Raw genomic sequence first — 18103 nt, forward strand, 5'->3', positions numbered from 1 at the left:
ATAGCATCTAGATCAAGGGAAGTAATAGTGCCACTGTATTCTGCTCTGGTCAGACCTCACCTGGAGTACTGTGTCCAGTTCTGAGCACCACAGTTCAAGAAGGACACTGACAAACTGGAACGTGTCCAGAGGAGGGCAACCAAAATGGTCAAAGGCCTGGAAACGATGCCTTATGAGGAACGGCTAAGGGAGCTGGGCATGTTTAGCCTGGAAAAGAGGAGGTTAAGGGGTGATATGATAGCCATGTTCAAATATATAAAAGGATGTCACATAGAGGAGGGAGAAAGGTTGTTTTCTGCTGCTCCAGAGAAGCGGACACGGAGCAATGGATCCAAACTACAAGAAAGAAGATTCCACCTAAACATTAGGAAGAACTTCCTGACAGTAAGAGCTGTTCGACAGTGGAATTTGCTGCCAAGGAGTGTGGTGGAGTCTCCTACTTTGGAGGTCTTTAAGCAGAGGCTTGACAACCATATGTCAGGAGTGCTCTGATGGTGTTTCCTGCTTGGCAGGGGGTTGGACTCGATGGCCCTTGTGGTCTCTTCCAACTCTATGATTCTATGATTCTAAGTCAGAGATTCCTACACACACCTCCCTCTCCATCCTCCATCTAAGCATGCAAGAGGGATTGTAATAGTTCAAGGGCAGGATTCAGCCAGGAAAAAGCATTGAAGAAGTGGGTGGCGCAGAGCCAGAGAGGAGCAAGGTCTGGGAAGTGGGGGCAAGGGCCACATTTTGCCCCTGAGCCTGAGATTTCCCACCCCTGCTGTGCAGGTTGCAAAATTCACTATTTCTTGATATGGGAGATTTCCTTCTTGTGACCCACTTGACTAATATAAGAGGCTGCTTTAGTTACCATGCCTGGATTTCCAATTGTTCCGCACCAGCTGAAGTGGCCTCATCAGAATGGTCTGCCCAATTGCTTTTTAAATAACTTATTGTGTTCTACTGAGCTGTTAAAAAACCCACATGTTCCCCCAAGAAACTGGCTGCATTTCAGGCATAAAAGGGCAAACTCCTTCGTCAGTGTGCTCCGTCTAACAATCTGTAAAGCTTTTTTGAAATCTTGGGCAGGGGATGAAAGGCACTATATAAATGCAAGATATTTATAGTCTTCCAAGCATTACTACCCAGGCAAATTGCCAGACAGACCTTGCCGGTTTGCTTTGTTGCCATAACATGAAGTCAGCAAGCAATGCTTTCTAGGGGGACTATTTCCTTGCCATGTTGCACTGCAAATTGCAAACCTCTGTGAAAACCACAAAAAGTCAAGTCAAGCCCTAAATAGAGAACCACCCATCTGCTTTGAGCATGTCCACAATGCAGATTTGCGATGATTTTTTAAATAGTTATCCCCTTTCCCCAGGGAAGTTTGACAGTGGAAAGTGTATTTCTGTCACAGAGCTTAGGAATCTGTAACGGAGAATTCTCACTGACTGCAGTAAAACAACAATTCTCCAGATTCTGTGGAAGAAGCCATGACAGGGAAGTGAGCCCAAAAGCAGAAGGGCAAGGTCACATCCCTGCCATACATTTCGTACACTCTTCTGCTACTTTAACAGTCATGGAGAATCCTGGGAACTGTTAAGGGTTCTGAGAAGTCCATCTCTTTGAGGCCAGCACCCTTAACAAACTGCAGTTCCCAGGATTTCCCATGGCTGTTAAAATGGTGTAAATTTACAGTGGGGATATGATCCAGTTGGCAGTGTGGCTTCTCAGTTGTATGACACACAAATGTTGAGGATATGAAGCTTCCCACCTGTCACTATTGAGACTCTGAGGAAATCTTCATTTGTTCAATTTCTGTGCGTTGAGCTGCTGCTAAAGGCACAGGACCAAAGGCAGTGATCAAGGGACCTAAGAAGAGCCTGCTGGATCAGGCCAAGGGCCCATCCTGTTCTCACAGCAGCCAGCCAGCTGTCTCTTGTGGGAAACCTGCGAGCAGGACCTGAGCACAAAGGGCACCTCCCCGGCTGTGGTTTCAGAAGCATTGCTGTCTCCAACTGCGGAGACAGAGCAGAGCCTTTATGGCTAGAAGCCATTGATAGCCCTTCCTGAATGAATTTGTCTAATCCTCTTTTAAAGGCATCCCAGCTGTTGGATGCCCCCAGTGGGAATGAGTTCCACAGTTTAACTATGCCCTGTGTGAAGAAGCTCTTCATTGTATCTGCCCTGAATCTTCCAATGTTCAGCTTCATTGGGTGTCCATGAATTCCAGTGTGGGGGGCGGCGGACTTTTCTCTATTCCCTTATGCCATGCATAAGTTTATGAATTGCTATCATGATACTTGCCTTTCCTGTATAAACTAAAAAGTCCCAAGCAACGCAACCTTTTCTCACAAGGCAGTTGCTCCACAGCTGGTCATTTGGTTGCCCTTTTCTGTTTTGTTTTGTTTTAATGATATTTATTAAAGTTTCAGAAAAGATTACAAAAATAGGAAAAAGGAAAAAGAAAGAAAAGAAAAAATACAAAATACAGAAAAATAAAAACACTTAAAAACAAATCAATCTTTCCATGTCTTGTCTTTCATTTACTTGTTTCCCTGACCTCCTCACACCTCCCTTTTTTGTATTCCAGTTCAGTTAGTTAATTCAGCAAATCCTTTCCCTCTTTGTTTTTATCTTAATCCTTTAACTTAATATATTATAACTTTAGATTCTCACCTGTTAACAATCCATTTTTACATACTCTTTTGTAACATTGCTGCTAAAACCACTTAACTTCATTCTGACATCATTCTAACATTCATTAATTTTGCAGTATTTCTGTAAATAGTCTTTAAATTTCTTCCAATCTTCTTCCACCGACTCCTCTCCCTGGTCTCAGATTCTGCCAGTCATCTCCGCCAGTTCCATGTAGTCCATCACCTTCATCTGCCATTCTTCCAGGGTGGGTAAATATTGTGTCTTCCAGTACTTTGCAATAAGTATTCTTGCTGCTGTTGTGGCATACATAAAGAAAGTTCTGTCCTTCTTTGGCACCAATTGGCCAACCATGCCCAGGAGAAAGGCCTCTGGTTTCTTCAGGAAGGTATATTTGAATACCTTTTTCATTTCATTATAGATCATATCCCAGAAAGTCTTAATCCTTGGGCACGTCCACCAAAGGTGAAAGAATGTACCTTCAGTTTCTTTACATTTCCAACATTTGTTATCAGGCAGATGATAGATTTTTGCAAGCTTGACTGGGGTCATGTACCACCTGTATATCATTTTCAACCCTTTTCTGAACCTTTTCCAACTCTGCAATACCTTTCTCAAAGTGAGGCGACCAGAACTGTACACAGTATTCCAAATGTGGCCAGACCATAGAGTTGCATAATGCCTTGTCATATGGGCAGCTTTATTTTCAATTCCTTTCCTAAGGACCAAGGGACCGTGTGGTGAAGGGCAGGCTCTAAATTTGTTGGATAAATTAACAAACAAACAAACAAACAAACTCCCAGGTATGCCCTTGACACATGAACTTAGCCCAGTGCAGTGCTCTTTAGGGCCAAGGTATTTTGGAGAAGGCATGCACAAGTTTTGAGTCACACAGAAGACCACATCAAATACAGAATGAAGAGGTTGTTAATGGATGCTTACAAAGAGACCAAATTCTAGTTAAAAATGCAAGCAGTTCAGGTCATAAAAATTCAGCTCTGAACTTAAAATTGTATGGAACAGTCATCCTTGAGAAATTGCACCCCACACATAACCAGATGATGATGATGATAATAATAATAATAATAATAATAATAAGAAGAAGAAGAAGAAGAAGAATTTCACCTGCTTTGCCTGCAGGGTGATGTGGGGGTTTTCAGGCATAGGAAACCACACACAATGAGCTTCATGGCTAAGTAGGATTTGAAACCTGGTCTCCCAGGTCCTTGTCTGACAGACCAACTACCACACACTTGCTTTTGAATTACAACTCCACAGTGGTTGGGACATCTGAAGGGCTCCAGCTTAGTCAATCTACACTTACTGACAGCCGGTCACAAAGGTATTAGACAGGAGTAGCTCTCCGCTTTGCCTGGAGATACCAGGCTCAAACTTAGATTCTTCTGCCTGCAGAGTGTGGGCGCTGAAGCCACGGCCCTTTTCTCTGCTACTCTCTTGTGCATCTTCCTCCCGCCCCCAGCTCCCCCTTATGGTGTCTTTATCAAATTTATACTCTGCTTTTCCATCCAAGATAAAGCTGCTACAGTACAAAAAATATTCATGTACACTATAAAAGAAAATCACCAATGTTTCTGCATTTTTTAAAATCAGACTTTTTAATTTATTTCATAAAAAAATGTAAAACGTTGAATACCCTTCTGGCTTCTTTTTGAAGCAGCCAGTGTTTACAAAGCAGTTCAAGTAGTAGCTGGAAAAAATACACTCAGTTTTTCCAACTGATTTCCTGTAAATTCTTCAGACCTTTCCACCAATAGGGCACAAGTGCCAAAAAGAATATAGCAAAAGCACCTTCCTGGTGTAAGTAGGTCGGGAGTTTCAGTTTGGGTGCTGCCACACTAAAATATCTATAAAAGATATAGAGAGATATTTGTTTAATTCCAGAATTTCAGTAATGGAACGAAAAGCATATGAAACAAGTCAATTCAGTGACTAAAAGGGAGGTAAAAGGTGGAAAGGTACAAATGATAGAGCAAGCATGTGCAAAGTGCCTTTCCCTCCAGAGCATCAGAACTTAGAAGAAAAGGCCACCCACTTAGGTCTGCATTCCTCTTCTCTTCTCCTGCTGATTCCAACTCTGACTGAAACATTGAGTAGAACAACACCATACATTTAAAGCACATGAGTGTGATGCAGCAGCAAAATAAACCAACGCAATTCTTTGGCTGCATCAACAGAAGTCTAGTGTCCAGATCAAGGGACGTAATAGTACTGCTCTATTCTGCCTTGGTCAGAGCACACCTGAAGTATATGACCAACTTTGGGCATCCCAAATTAAAAATAATGTTGTGCAGAGCAGTGTGACCAAGATGATCAAGGGCCTGGAAACCATAGAATCATAGAATTGTAGAGTTGGAAGGGACTCCCAAGGGTCATCTAGCCCAACCCCCTGCAAAGCAGGAATCTTTTGCCCAACGTGGGGCTCAAACTCAGGAGCCTGAGATTAAGAGCCTTGTGCGAAATGACAGCCATCTTCAAATATCTAAAGGGCTGTCAAACGGAAGGTGTAGAAAGCTCTTTTCCTGCTGCTCCAGACGGGAGGACCCAAACCAGGGGCTTCAAATTGAAAAAAGGAGGTTCCGACTAGACATGGGAAGAGCTTTCGGAAGGTGAGAACTGTTCAGCAGTGGAAGAGATTACCTGGGAAGGTGGGACTGGCCTTCCTTGGAAGTTTTAGAACCGCGACTAGCTGGCCTGCGATGCTTTAGCTGCGCTTCCTGCCCTCGGGAGCCCCTTCCAAGTCTGCAATTCTATGAGCCTCCCAAGGCTCGCGGCGGCGGGGGGGGCAACTTGAATAAAATATTGTGGGGGGGGGCTGTAAGCCCCGCCCCGCATAACTGATCGCATGATGCAATGCACAGACACTATTTGAATGAGAATGTCCACCAACTTTTTTGGGGGGGGCGCCTCAAATATTTTATTGTGGGGGCCGAAGCCCCCCCCCCGGCCACGGGACTGGGCTCCTGTGACTCGCGGGAAGTGTAGTTGTTCCGGGTGCTGCTTGGCAGTTGCTCGGGCGCGCCTTGCCCGGTCTGGGGCGCCTCCTTAAGCGGCCGGCCCCGCCCCGGCGCTGCCCGGCCGGCGGGCGGGCGGGCGCTATGCAAAGGAGGCGAGCCCGTGACGCCGCGCGCTCCGGCGGCCGCGGCCAGTCGCAGCGCCCGCGAGCCCCAGTCAACGAGCGCGGCAGGAGCGGCGGGCCGGGCGAGGCTAACATGGCGCTGGGCTGGAGCGGGCGGCCGCGCGGCGGAGGGGGCGAGGCCGGGGCGGCGGCGAGGCTGGTGGCGCTGGTGGCGCTGCTGTGCCCGGCGCCCGGCAGTGCCGCCGCCCGCGCGGGGCCCCCCCGGGTGCTGGGCATGAGGCTGGAGAGCACCGACCTGCCGGCGCCCGGCGCGGCCAGCTTCTCGCCCATCCAGGTGCTGGAGGGCGCCGAGATCAAGCTGCGCCTCTACGGGCTGGGCATGCACGCGCGCGTCTCCGAGCTGGTCTCCTTCTCCGAGGTGGGCCCGGTGGGCAACGCCTCCTCCGCCTTCTGGGGCGAGGCCGCCAACGCCACCTGCCCCGAGAAGACGCAGGACCTGGTGGTGCAGCCGCGCGCCGAGGAGAGCCGGGACACCTCGGCCCTGGTCTCCGTCAAGGTGCAGCTCCTGCGCAAGGCGGAGAAGTCCAAGCTGTACGTCCTGTGCACGCAGAGCGGCCCCGGGCAGCCCTGGCTGCCCCTGGAGGGCCGCGACGCCTTCCTGCAGGTGGTGGAGGAGAAGAAGCACCTGCTGCCCCTCTGGTTCCAGGTGATCCTCATCGGCTGCCTCCTGGTCCTCTCGGGCATGTTCAGCGGGCTCAACCTGGGCCTCATGGCCCTGGACCCCATGGAGCTGCGCATCGTCCAGAACTGCGGCACCGAGAAGGAGAAGCGCTACGCCCGCAAGATCGAGCCCATCCGCCGGAAGGGCAACTACTTGCTCTGCTCCCTCCTCCTGGGCAACGTGCTGGTCAACACAACGCTCACCATCCTCCTAGACGACCTCATTGGCTCGGGACTGGGGGCCGTTGTGGCCTCCACCACGGGAATCGTGATCTTTGGGGAGATTGTCCCGCAGGCCCTCTGCTCCCGCCATGGCTTGGCGGTGGGGGCCAACACCATCATGGTCACCAAGTTCTTCATGCTTTTGACCTTCCCCCTCTCCTTCCCCGTCAGCAAGCTCCTGGACTGCGTGCTGGGTCAAGAAATTGGCACGGTCTACAATCGGGAGAAGCTGGTGGAGATGCTGAAGGTGACGGAACCTTACAATGACCTGGTGAAGGAGGAGCTGAACATGATCCAAGGGGCTCTGGAGCTTAGGACTAAGACCGTGGAAACTGTCATGACCCCACTGCACGACTGTTTCATGATCAACAGTGACGCCATCTTGGATTTCAACACCATGTCTGAGATCATGGAGAGTGGCTACACTCGTATCCCCGTCTTTGAGGAGGAGCGGTCCAACATTGTGGATATACTTTACGTCAAGGACCTGGCCTTTGTAGACCCTGATGACTGCACCACCCTCAAGACCATCACCAAGTTCTACAACCACCCTGTCCATTTTGTCTTCCATGACACCAAGTTGGATGCCATGCTGGAGGAATTCAAGCTGGGTAAGGCAGATGGCTGTTAACCATAAGGTTGGTGGTTTGCAGGGGGTTGGACTAGATGATCCTCGGGGTTCCTTCCAATTCTATGGTTCTGTGAAAGGGGGGGGGTGTGTGCATCTAATACTAGACTGGCAAAGTTAGTGCCCTTGTAGGGCCACCCCACACATTAATATGGGAAACCTGGGTTTGTTACCTAGTGTATTCTCACCCAGGAATTTCAGCCAGTCACAGGTCTCCAGTGAGTGTCTGTATAACACTCGTGTGCGTTCTCATGTTGCATTTACAGCAGTGTGGGAAGAGGCTGAGTCTAGAATGGGCTGAGTTTGGTTGTCTTCTTGAATAGGTTATGTAGCCCAGTCCTACAAAGATTTACTCAGAAAAGCAGAATTGACATTTCATTCTAACAATGATCTTCAATTCTAGCATCAGCAAAACTCTGAAGTGGAGTAATACCCGTTGTATGCTAATATAAAACATCCTTTCTCTTATGCACACACACAAACATCAGATCTGTTTGAAACAAGGTCTTGAAAGCCCGTTTTGGGGGTTACATTGTACGTACATTTTTTCCATGTTGGGAAACTATCTAACAGGGATAAAATAGGATGAAAGTGAGAAATGAGATATTTCCCGCCTTGGAGCAGATTAGCTGGGTGAAGGGCTAAGAAATTACAGCTGATTTCTCTAGCATTAAACCAGAATCACTGAGAATCTGGGCCTTGGGAAACTAAGTTGCAGAGGAAAAATATTTTAAAAGCTTTGAGAGTTGATAAGTGGGGAGGGCAGGTATATTGGACGCCCTCAGCGATTCAGCTAACTGCTGTGATGTTTCCCCCCATTTAATATGCTTCAGTTCTTAGCGTTGTTGATACAGTTTCATTGCCAAAGGGATGTTTCCAACCATTTCTGGAGGAGTACCAGGAAGTCTAGATGTTAAGATGAAGTCAACCCTGCTTGATGCTGGAAGCTCTTAAAGCCACACTGCTAAAGCCGCAACCTGTGTGTTGCTTTGCAAAGACCCCCCTCCCCACCCCCTGCTCCACCCCCGTTTCCCTCCTGGAGGATACAGTAATGTTTTGATTTCTTTGCAAAGCTCCACCGAGGCCCACAGGGCCTCTCAGTTAGTAGAGCATGAGACTTTTAATCTCAGAGTCGTGGGTTTGAGCCCCCGTGAGGAAAAGATTCCTGCCTTGCCGGGGGTTGGACTAGATGATCCTCGGGGTCCCTCCCAACTCTGCAATTCTAGGATTCTGTGAATCATAAAGACACGCTGCACCTGGAAATTCACAAGCACCATTTCTCCTCATTTCAAAGGAGTTCAGCACAAGAAGACTGCACCCTGGTATCGCTGTTGTTTCCAACAATTAAACATGTTGACATGTATCAATAAAGAGAAAGGGGAAGGTTGCCTATGGCTGGGGAGGGGGTTACCCTTATATGAATGTCTTCCTGCATTTGCAATCTAAACATAGCCTCATGGGATGATGGTTGAAATCTTGCCGAAAAAGTGAAACTACTCAGTCTGTACGTGCATGTACTTTGTTCTTCTTCATTTCCTACTTGAAGGAAGTGCATCTGCCCTTTTCTGCACTGAGTCTGTGGGTGAAGAGCAAGCTAGCTGAGGTTTCAAAAGTACTGCGGAGTTCTGATGTGGTTAAATGCCATTGCAATGTTTGTAACATGGCAATGACCCTTTATAGCCAAAACATTGAACACCTCCTTTGGGTGGAAGGAGATTGCCTTTAAGACCAACTTTCACTAAATTGGACCAAAAATCCCATCGGCCGCACTCAGGCTGGAGATGGTTGGAATTGTAGTCCAAAACATCAGGAGGGCACCAGCTTGGCAAAGGCTGTTGTAGACAGTTGTTCTAAACCAGGGGTCAGCAAGGTTTATCTTTCCTGGGCAGAATCGGTCCTGTGTGGATCCCACCATGGTTTGGATTGTGTGCCCGCCTGCGATTTTTGGTGTCTGCATCTGTGCAGATGCGACTTCTGTCACCGCAGAAGCGAGTCCCCATGCTGCACTGCGCCTGTTTAGCGCAGTGCGTGAGCGGGCAACTCGGTTCGGGGCCGGCTCATGGGCCCGTCAAACAACCTCCGTGGGCCACTTCCGGCCCATGGGCTTTAGGTTGGTGACCTCTGTTCTAAACTGTGTGCCCTGAGAGGGGTGTTATGGATGCAGTGAGAAACAAATTAATATTCAGTTGTTTAAATGCATTAACACTAAATTGCTTTTTTTAAAAAAACACAATTAAAGGCTTGGGTGATCTCCATGCACTTGTCCTCGAAGGTGAGGCTGCTTGCTGCTCCTCTGCATGATGCATTGCACAGACTTTGCCAGTTGCCACCTTCCAGTGGGGGTGAGTAACTACTTCTGCATTGGGTGTGATGGCACGGCCTCAGAGGAGGTTACCCATTGCTTCTATGTGAACCATTACCTCTGTTCTAATTAGTTTGTATGGCTGGGGAGTTATTTTGCTGAGTACTGGTTTTGACCTGGTCATTCATTCAGTTACTGCTGATGCAGAGATGATGCAGAATTGCTCACCCTCCAAGGAAGCTGCCCGTTGTGTCCACTGCTTTGCAATGAAGAGGCAAACTGAGATCTGTGACTCATGCAGAACTACAGGATGTGAACTAACAGCACAGTCCTCAGATATATACTTGGCCCGTTTAACACCCAGCCATGGCTTAATATGATGAACATATTGTGGCTGCTTTGCTTCTGCACTGAGCTCAGCTAAGCTGTGCTTTAGCTCAGCCTATCATCCAAACCCTGGCTCATAGGTTAGCTCTCTCCAAACAAACCATGAGCTGTAACCAAGGCTTGCCCAGGTGAGCAAAACCACAGGTCCAGGTTTCAGTGATATACTAAGCTTCTCTCCTAATTGAATTGCTCTAAAAACTGAGATCATCCAGCAGTCACCAGATTTGGGGTGCAGGAGTAGCCCTCCAGATGAAATTGGACTGCCTCTCCCACCTGCCCCAACCAGTGTTCGAAAATAGCCGGGCACCAGGCACAGTTTGCTACTGGAGTGGGACCAATTGTGGAGATTTCTGAGCACCAGATTGGCGACCACAGTTTAAAAATCTGCCTTAGTCCATAGTTAATGCCATTTCCATTTCCACTGTGTGTGTTTCTTCTCCGGTTGCATACAATTCAAAAGTGAATTGTTGGAAGAGCAAGCTACAGTCGAGTTAGTTAAGATCATAGAATCGTATAATTCTTGCATTGGAAGGGACCCCCAGGGTCACCAAGTCCCAACTTCCTGGCGAATAGACATTCTCTTGTGGCGACCTTAACCTAGATTTAAGTTTCTAACAGTGGCCCCAACCAGCATGGACAGTGGTCAGAGCTGATGGGTGTTGTAGCCCAGCAGTATCTGACGGGCACTGTGTTGGCTATTCTTGCCTTAAAATGCAAGAATCTGTCATGGGTGGCTTTGACCCTCTGTGTGAGAGTATAGTCTCATGAACTTTTCCCGCTGCATCTCTTGCTATGTTTGAGTCACCAGAAAGGCTTCCCAAAGGCACGGGGGATTCTGCTTCTTTTCAAAGGCCTAGGACTGAAAGACTTTAAAAGCTTTGTGTCTATACTTTGCGGCAGACTGAAGACCTTGACGCTGATGGTCTGAGCTGGCATGTTCCATTCTCAAAGGACTTAAACTGCTTGCACTCCAACTTTGGTGAGGGAAGGGAAAGTTGTCAGTTTGACTGGGATTATAGACCTCACACAGGGATAGTTTGGGAGACTGGGAACTGGTCCTGGTTTATATAGAAACTTTTAAGGGACCAGAGGAGTTGAAGGAAGGGATCCACAGTCATTCATGGAACCTGAAGAAGCAGCAGATAGAGGACAGTGCTTAAAGTTGCAGTGCTAGGGTCTGGAGGGGTGCATGTTTGGAGGCAAGGGGAGAGGAGTGTTAAGAACAGTGTTCGAAACTGAGATATGAAAGCTAGGAGCTAAATGGCACTTTAAACCAATGTTATGGGTGCAACAACGGAATGTCTGGGCACGCTTTTTTATAACAAGAATACAAAGCTGAAAATGAATGAACTGCAGCTAAAATATTATGTTCATTTTTCACATGGTCTAGTTCTTTCCCTGCCCACCCCCCTAATATGGGGGATGGCTAAAGGAAGTGGGACAGAGTGGCCGTGGCCAGAAAAGCAAGTGTCTGAGGGGGGGAAACAGTTGGTGGACCTGGTGTGCCAAGAAGCTAGTCTGATTGGAGCATTGCTACAGGGGTTCTCCGTTTGTGGACCACCAGTGGTCTGTGAGCTTCATTTAGATAGTACGTGGCATCGTTGTGTATCCCCATAGTAGCTGGGATGTGGAGGGATGCCTTTTGGATTTTCCAAGTTGGACATCAAAATGTCTTTGTATAGCTTTGGGAAAAGATGCCAGCTTGTCTGGGAGCATTTAGCTGGTACAAGAACCAAGCACTTAAAAATGAGCTGTTAAGGAGGACTTGAAACTGAGAATCTACTCAAACCGCAGTAGCAAATATCCTCTGTGGGCTGGAGGGGGGAGAGAGAGCACTGGCAAAAGGCAGAGGCCAAGTTCACAGATGGACGGACAGCTCGCTAGCTGTAAATCGATGGGAGGAGCATGTGACAAGCGCCCAATAGCTCACCCAGCCCAGAGGGCACATCAACAGCAGATGAGGGAAAACAAGAAGAGACAATGGCTGTGGAAACCCAGAGCTTAATTTGAGCTAAAGCTCAGCGAAAGCTAGGCCCCATATCTTTCAATGCAGGCATGCATTCCTGAAGCCTGTGAAAATAATACTGCAAGTTTAGAGCAATTAAGCATGTGCAGAGTATAATTCCCTCACCACATTCGGTCCCCTCTCCCAGTGTCTGTGACAGGCAGAAATGGCTTCCAGGGAGGAATCATAGAATCATAGAATCATAGAGTTGGAAGAGACCACAAGGGCCATTGAGTCCAACCCCCTGCCAAGCAGGAAACACCATCAGAGCACTCCTGACATATGGTTGTCAAGCCTCTGCTTAAAGACCTCCAAAGTAGGAGACTCCACCACACTCCTTGGCAGCAAATTCCACTGTCAAACAGCTCTTACTGTCAGGAAGTTCTTCCTAATGTTTAGGTGGAATCTTCTTTCTTGTAGTTTGGATCCATTGCTCTGTGTCCACTTCTCTGGAGCAGCAGAAAACAACCTTTCTCCCTCCTCTATGTGACATCCTTTTATATATTTGAACATGGCTATCATATCACCCCTTAACCTCCTCTTCTCCAGGCTAAACATGCCCAGCTCCCTTAGCCGTACCTCATAAGGCATCGTTTCCAGGCCTTTGACCATTTTGGTTGCCCTCCTCTGGACACGTTCCAGTTTGTCTGTGTCCTTCTTTAATTGTGGTGCCCAGAACTGGACACAGTACTCCAGGTGAGGTCTGACCAGAGCAGAATACAGTGGCACTATTACTTCCCTTGATCTAGATGCTATACTCCTATTGATGCAGCCCAGAATTGCATTGGCTTTTTTAGCTGCCGCGTCACACTGTTGGCTCATGTCAAGTTTGTGGTCAACCAAGACTCCTAGATCCTTTTCACATGTACTGCTCTCAAGCCAGGTGTCACCCATCTTGTATTTGTGCCTCTCATTTTTTTTGCCCAAGTGCAATACTTTACATTTCTCCCTGTTAAAATTCATCTTGTTTGTTTTGGCCCAGTTCTCTAATCTGTCAAGGTCGTTTTGAAGTGTGATCCTGTCCTCTGGGGTGTTAGCCACCCCTCCCAGTTTGGTGTCACCTGCAAATTTGATCAGGATGCCCTTGAGTCCATCATCCAAGTCGTTGATAAAGATGTTGAATAAGACCAGGCCCAAGACAGAACCCTGTGGCACCCCACTAGTCACTCTTCTCCAGGATGAAGAGGAACCATTGATGAGCACCCTTTGGGTTCGGTCAGTCAGCCAGTTACAAATCCACTGAGTGGTAGCATAGTCAAGACCGCATTTTACCAGCTTCTTTACAAGAATATCATGGGGCACCTTGTCAAATGCCTTGCTGAAATCAAGGTAGGCTACATCCACTGCGTTCCCTTCATCTACCAGGCTTGTAATTCTGTCAAAAAACGAGATCAGGTTAGTCTGACACGACTTATTTTTCAGAAATCCATGCTGACTATTGGTGATCACAGCATTCCTTTCTAGGTGCTCACAGACTGTTTTCTTAATGATCTGCTCCAGAATCTTCCCTGGTATTGATGTCAGACTGACTGGGCGGTAATTATTTGGGTCCTCTCTTTTCCCCTTTTTGAAAATAGGGACAACATTTGCCCTCCTCCAGTCTGCCGGGACTTCGCCTGTTCTCCAGGAATTCTCAAAGATGACTGCCAGTGGTTCTGAGATCACATCTGCCAGTTCTTTTAATACTCTTAAAGATTTCCCGCAGGAATGGCTTTAAGAATTACCGTAAGCGCTGCTTTGGGGATATATTTGCACCTCCAGCTGCCTCCCTTTTAGCATTGAAGGAGGAAAGAAAAAGACCAGTGCAGAGGATTTTTAAATCTCTGAAGGCAGGAGCAGCCTATGCCCTGGGAGACCAGATCCTAAAAAGGCATAACACAAAAGGAAAAGGGATTGGATGGGAGGTGGACGAGAGCAAACCCTGGCACTTGTTCTTGGTTGCAAAGTTCAGCCAGCTGGAATGGAAAGAGTTAATGGAGCAGAGGATCCAAAAGTTGCTGATCTCACAGCAGAGCTGGAAGAGTGCATGGGAGTAGCAATGGGGGGGGGGAGCTGCCCCCAGTCAATAAATAAAAATAAAAATACATATCTAACTGAGGTTCTGCCCCCCCCCAAACATAAATCCTGACTACGCCCATGGAGGAGTGGTCCTGCTCCTCTTCTGCTGGTCTGCTCTAGCTGCTTCTTGTTGTTGTCACAATAAATAGTACGTAGATTTTGCTCAAGGCTGGGCCAAGGCTTGAACCTCCATGGGTCACACTTTTAGTCCGTTCTGGATCCCTGTTGCTGGAAGCCACAGGAAGGGCAAGAGCTCTTGTGCCTTGGCGCTGCTTGCTGGTTTCCCGCAGGCATCTGGGTGACCACTGTGAGGACCACTGTGAGGACCACATGGACCATTGGCCTGATCCAGCAGCACTCTCCTTATGATGTTCTTCCTTGCACAACACCAGTAGAATTCAGCATTTACTGGTGCAATTCTTTAAAAGTCATATTTTGATTCAGACAAGAACAGCAAGCCATTCATAGTTACCCACACACAGTGGCGTAGCGTGGGGGGTGCAAGGGGGGCCGGCCGCACCGGGCACAACATCTGGGGGGGCGCGCTCGCTGCCTCCGGAGTCTCCGAAGAGCCTCGGGCGCAGGCTGTAGCAGAGCCCCATGTCTCGTGGAACCGACGAGCTGTGCTCGCGCCCGGGCTGAAGGCGTCCGGCAGGCAGCGGCTCTCAGCACTCGTCTGGTCCCACCAGGCAGCCCCTCCTCACAGCCCCGCCTCCGCCGCTGCTGCTGCAGCTGCTGGGCCATGTTGCATTTTCCTCGCCTCTCTGCCCTCCTCCTCCTCCGGGCAAGCAGCGTCGTTTGGGCGGCAGCGCCAACGGCAACTCGCCTCAGATCGGCAGGTTAGGGGTTAGGGGGGCGCAAATTACTTGCCTTGCCCCGGGTGCTGACAACTCATGCTATGCCGCTGCCCACACATAAGAGCCTATAGAAGAATACTGTGAACAGTCAGCAGCATCCCATCTTTCCTGTTCCTGCTCCAGACCTTACAATCCTAAAAAGCTTTCAGAGATCAGATTTTCTTTCCAGGTGCCATCATTTCTCTTAAGTGTCCAGAAGGATGCATGTTTGACTGTGTCAGTAAAGAACAGCACACACCCTCGTCCCTGTTTGGTGTTAGGGGGGCTACTTTCAGGAAGGTCGGACTTTTGGGGTCTTCCATCCCACAGATCTGGAGGGGCATCCTTTGAATTTCTGGCTTGTCCAGTGAGGGTACTTGAGAGGCCTCAGTCGTTGTTTTGTGGACTGTGGCTCTGCAACGTTCTCTTGCTCTCTCTGCTGTTTTGGGAGTGGCAGGGGAGACGAACCTTACTCTGCTTTTCAGGTCTTGTTTGCCTAGGGCTGTGTCCGCCTTGAGTTGCAGGCATTACCCTCCCCCCCCCATCCCCACCTGAGGAGAACTTCCTGTCACTGCTGTGACCCATGGCCAACTGGCTGACACAGAGCTGGACTGCCCTCACTACAAAAGAAATGGCCATCATTGATGGCTTGCTGCAGGGGTCGTCAACATGGAGTTCTCCAGATGTTGGATCCCAGCTTAAATCAACCCCAGCTAGCACTGCCATTGGTCAGGGAGGATGGGAGCTGCTGCCAATAACATCTGGAGGCCACCAGGTCCACACTCTAAGGAGCAGTTGCAGCAACTGGGGACCCCTCACCCTCCACCCGTTTATGTACCTTCCTCCAATGGGTAGAGTTCATGCAGCCGGAGACTACACCTTCATGAAAGCTGCTTCTGCTCTTCCCACTTCAATTCTCTCTTGGCTCTTGGAGACAGTGGTGCAGGAGAGGGTGGGGAGGCACTTGCCTGGCCTGCCTCTTCCTCCTCTTCCTCCAGCTCTGAAGCTTCTTCTGCCTCTGATTCTTGCCTCTTGGCTGGTACAGGTCCCCAGGTCACTTCCCTCCGCTCCTCTCCAGCCCCTCTTCCCCGGTGCACACTTGCCCTCATCCTGCCAGTGGCTTGCCAAGAGTATGAGTTGGTGCCAGAAGCAAGATTTGAACTAGGGGTTCTTGGCTTGTGCTCCTAGTTGCAGTGCAGTGCTTCCTCTGAGCTGCTCATGGAACTTGGAGTTTCAGTGACCGATGATCCCGGAGTGTTCTGAGAACTTGAGGTGCTCTGTCCGCAACCCCCACCCCAAGCTGGAGGGTATGTGGTACATCTGAATGTGCCACATGTAGGCCGTGTTACCTCCACCAGAGCCTCACATAGCCAGCCTTACTCCCAAATGGGTGGATTCCTCAGCCTCCTGCCCACCTGTTGCATCTGAGGGCTGACAAGCAGGGATGGACGGATGAGTTTATTTCTGGTCCATGGCTGCCAGGCTGATTGCTGCCAGGCCCTGCCCCCTCTGCCAGTCCCAAGGGTAGTCAGAGCCCTGTGGGTCCCTTTACTTTCAGAGGCCACCTGCTGAGCCCCATCTCTCATCAACCTTAACCCCTTACTTTCCTTCTTCCAGCCTCTTTCTCTTGCAGTATCACCCACTCTCTGCTCTCCTCCTTTCTGGCTTCTCTGACTTCAAAGCCATCCGCTCTACCTGCTTTCTCTCCCTCAGTTTGGGACCCATCCAGGGAGATGCTGCCAGCTGCCTTTTCATTCTGTGGCTATTCCTGCTGTGCTGGAAGCCTCCTTTCTCAGAGGCTGATCAATCCTGCTGGCAAGCCGTGGAACCTGCTCCTCACACCTCGATTCATAAATCGGCTGGACCCTGGTTCTGCAGCAATCTGTGCATTTAAAAGGGGGGGGGGCAGAGAAAACTGCATTTCCCCCCTCACAATATGCATTAGTCCACAGCATCTCCAGGTACGGCCCCACCTGAAATCCCTGAGAGGCTCTCCACTCAGTAGAGACAGTGTGCAGCTAAAGGAACCAAATGGTTTGACTCTAGAAGGCTGCTCCATATGGTACCATGAATATGGGGTGGGAGGTAAAATGGATGCCTCCCCACAAGCCCTTGGTTCAGACCTGTCCCTTCAGAGCAGTAAAGGCCTCTGAATACCAGTTGCTGGAAATCACAAGTGGGGAGAGTGGCTATTTATTTATTTTATTGTTATTTATTTATTTACTTTGTATACTGTCCTATACTCTTATATCCCAGGGCTGGTTGCAACATAAAGTCACAACATAAAAAACAAAAAGTACATAATAAAAACAAAGACAACCCAATAGCCCCCCTTCCGCACCACATTTTAAAAGGGCATCAGATGTCAACAAGCCTGGTGAAAGAGGAACCTTTAAAGGTGTAGAACGAAGGTGGCAGCCGAACCTCCCTTGCCCTCTGTTCCTGCTTTCAGGCTCCATGCAGGTTCCTGGTTGGCCACTGTGAGACAGGATGCTGGACTAAATGGGCCCCCTTTGGTCTGACCCAGTGGCCAGTTCCTGTGCATTAGATGGACAAATAAGTCACAGTGTGCAAACACCCTGCCCCCCCCGCCCCCAACTCAACCTTCCACCAGTTTCCTGCCACAGTCACACCATGCATGTGATACCCCTTAAAACAATCATGGCTTCCCTCAGAGAATCCTGGGAACTCTGTGAGGGGGAAGAGGAGTCACCTAACCACCCAGTGCCCTTAACCGCTCCCAGGAGTCTTTGGGGGAAGCTGCGACTGTTTAAAGTGGTATCATAGAGCTTTAAACATGCAGTGTGAATGTGGCCTCCCTGCACAATCCAGAACGTCAGTGTTTTGAGAGAGAGAAATGGTGCAAAATCTCCTGTCCACTTTCTTCACCCCCTACAGGCCACCTTTGCTGCATCTTGCTTACACTTGGGAAGGTTTGGACGCTTCGATCTGAGGATACTCTCCTCTTCTCTTGGCAAAGCTGAAAAGATTTGCCATTTCTGGTTGTCCTGAGAAAAGAACTGCAGCTGTCATGGGTCTAGTTGGGTGGTTGCTGCTAACCCCTTTCAAAGGCATGTTTTGAAGGATATAGGATTAAACTGGCTCCTGCCAGAGCTGGTGCCTGTTACAAATGAGCTTAGCTCCTGCTTTCCTGCTGGGGTGGAAATGTGATACTTTGGAACAGGATCCCCAAGAGTTTGTTAGG

At 48.9% G+C, this 18103-nt stretch overlaps 1 protein-coding gene across 3 annotated transcripts in view; it reads left to right on the plus strand.

The window, feature by feature from the left end:
* Positions 1 to 5759: 5759 nt before the first annotated feature.
* The window catches only part of CNNM4 (cyclin and CBS domain divalent metal cation transport mediator 4), a gene marked incomplete at its 5' end in the record, with an annotated part of 50983 nt that continues 38639 nt past the window's right edge, over positions 5760 to 18103 (plus strand). For 2 of the 3 annotated variants that reach the window (XR_014009895.1, XM_081200943.1), the window contains one exon: positions 5760 to 7293. Coding sequence is in view for 2 of the 3 variants with exons in the window: in XM_081200943.1 (XP_081057069.1) it covers positions 5760 to 7293 (1534 nt within the window). The remainder of the gene's footprint in view (positions 7294 to 18103) is intronic. The other variant, XM_081200944.1, reaches the window with a different exon arrangement.

Source organism: Podarcis bocagei (genome assembly GCF_964188305.1).
Source record: "Podarcis bocagei genome assembly, chromosome: 7".
NCBI lineage: Eukaryota > Metazoa > Chordata > Lepidosauria > Squamata > Lacertidae > Podarcis > Podarcis bocagei.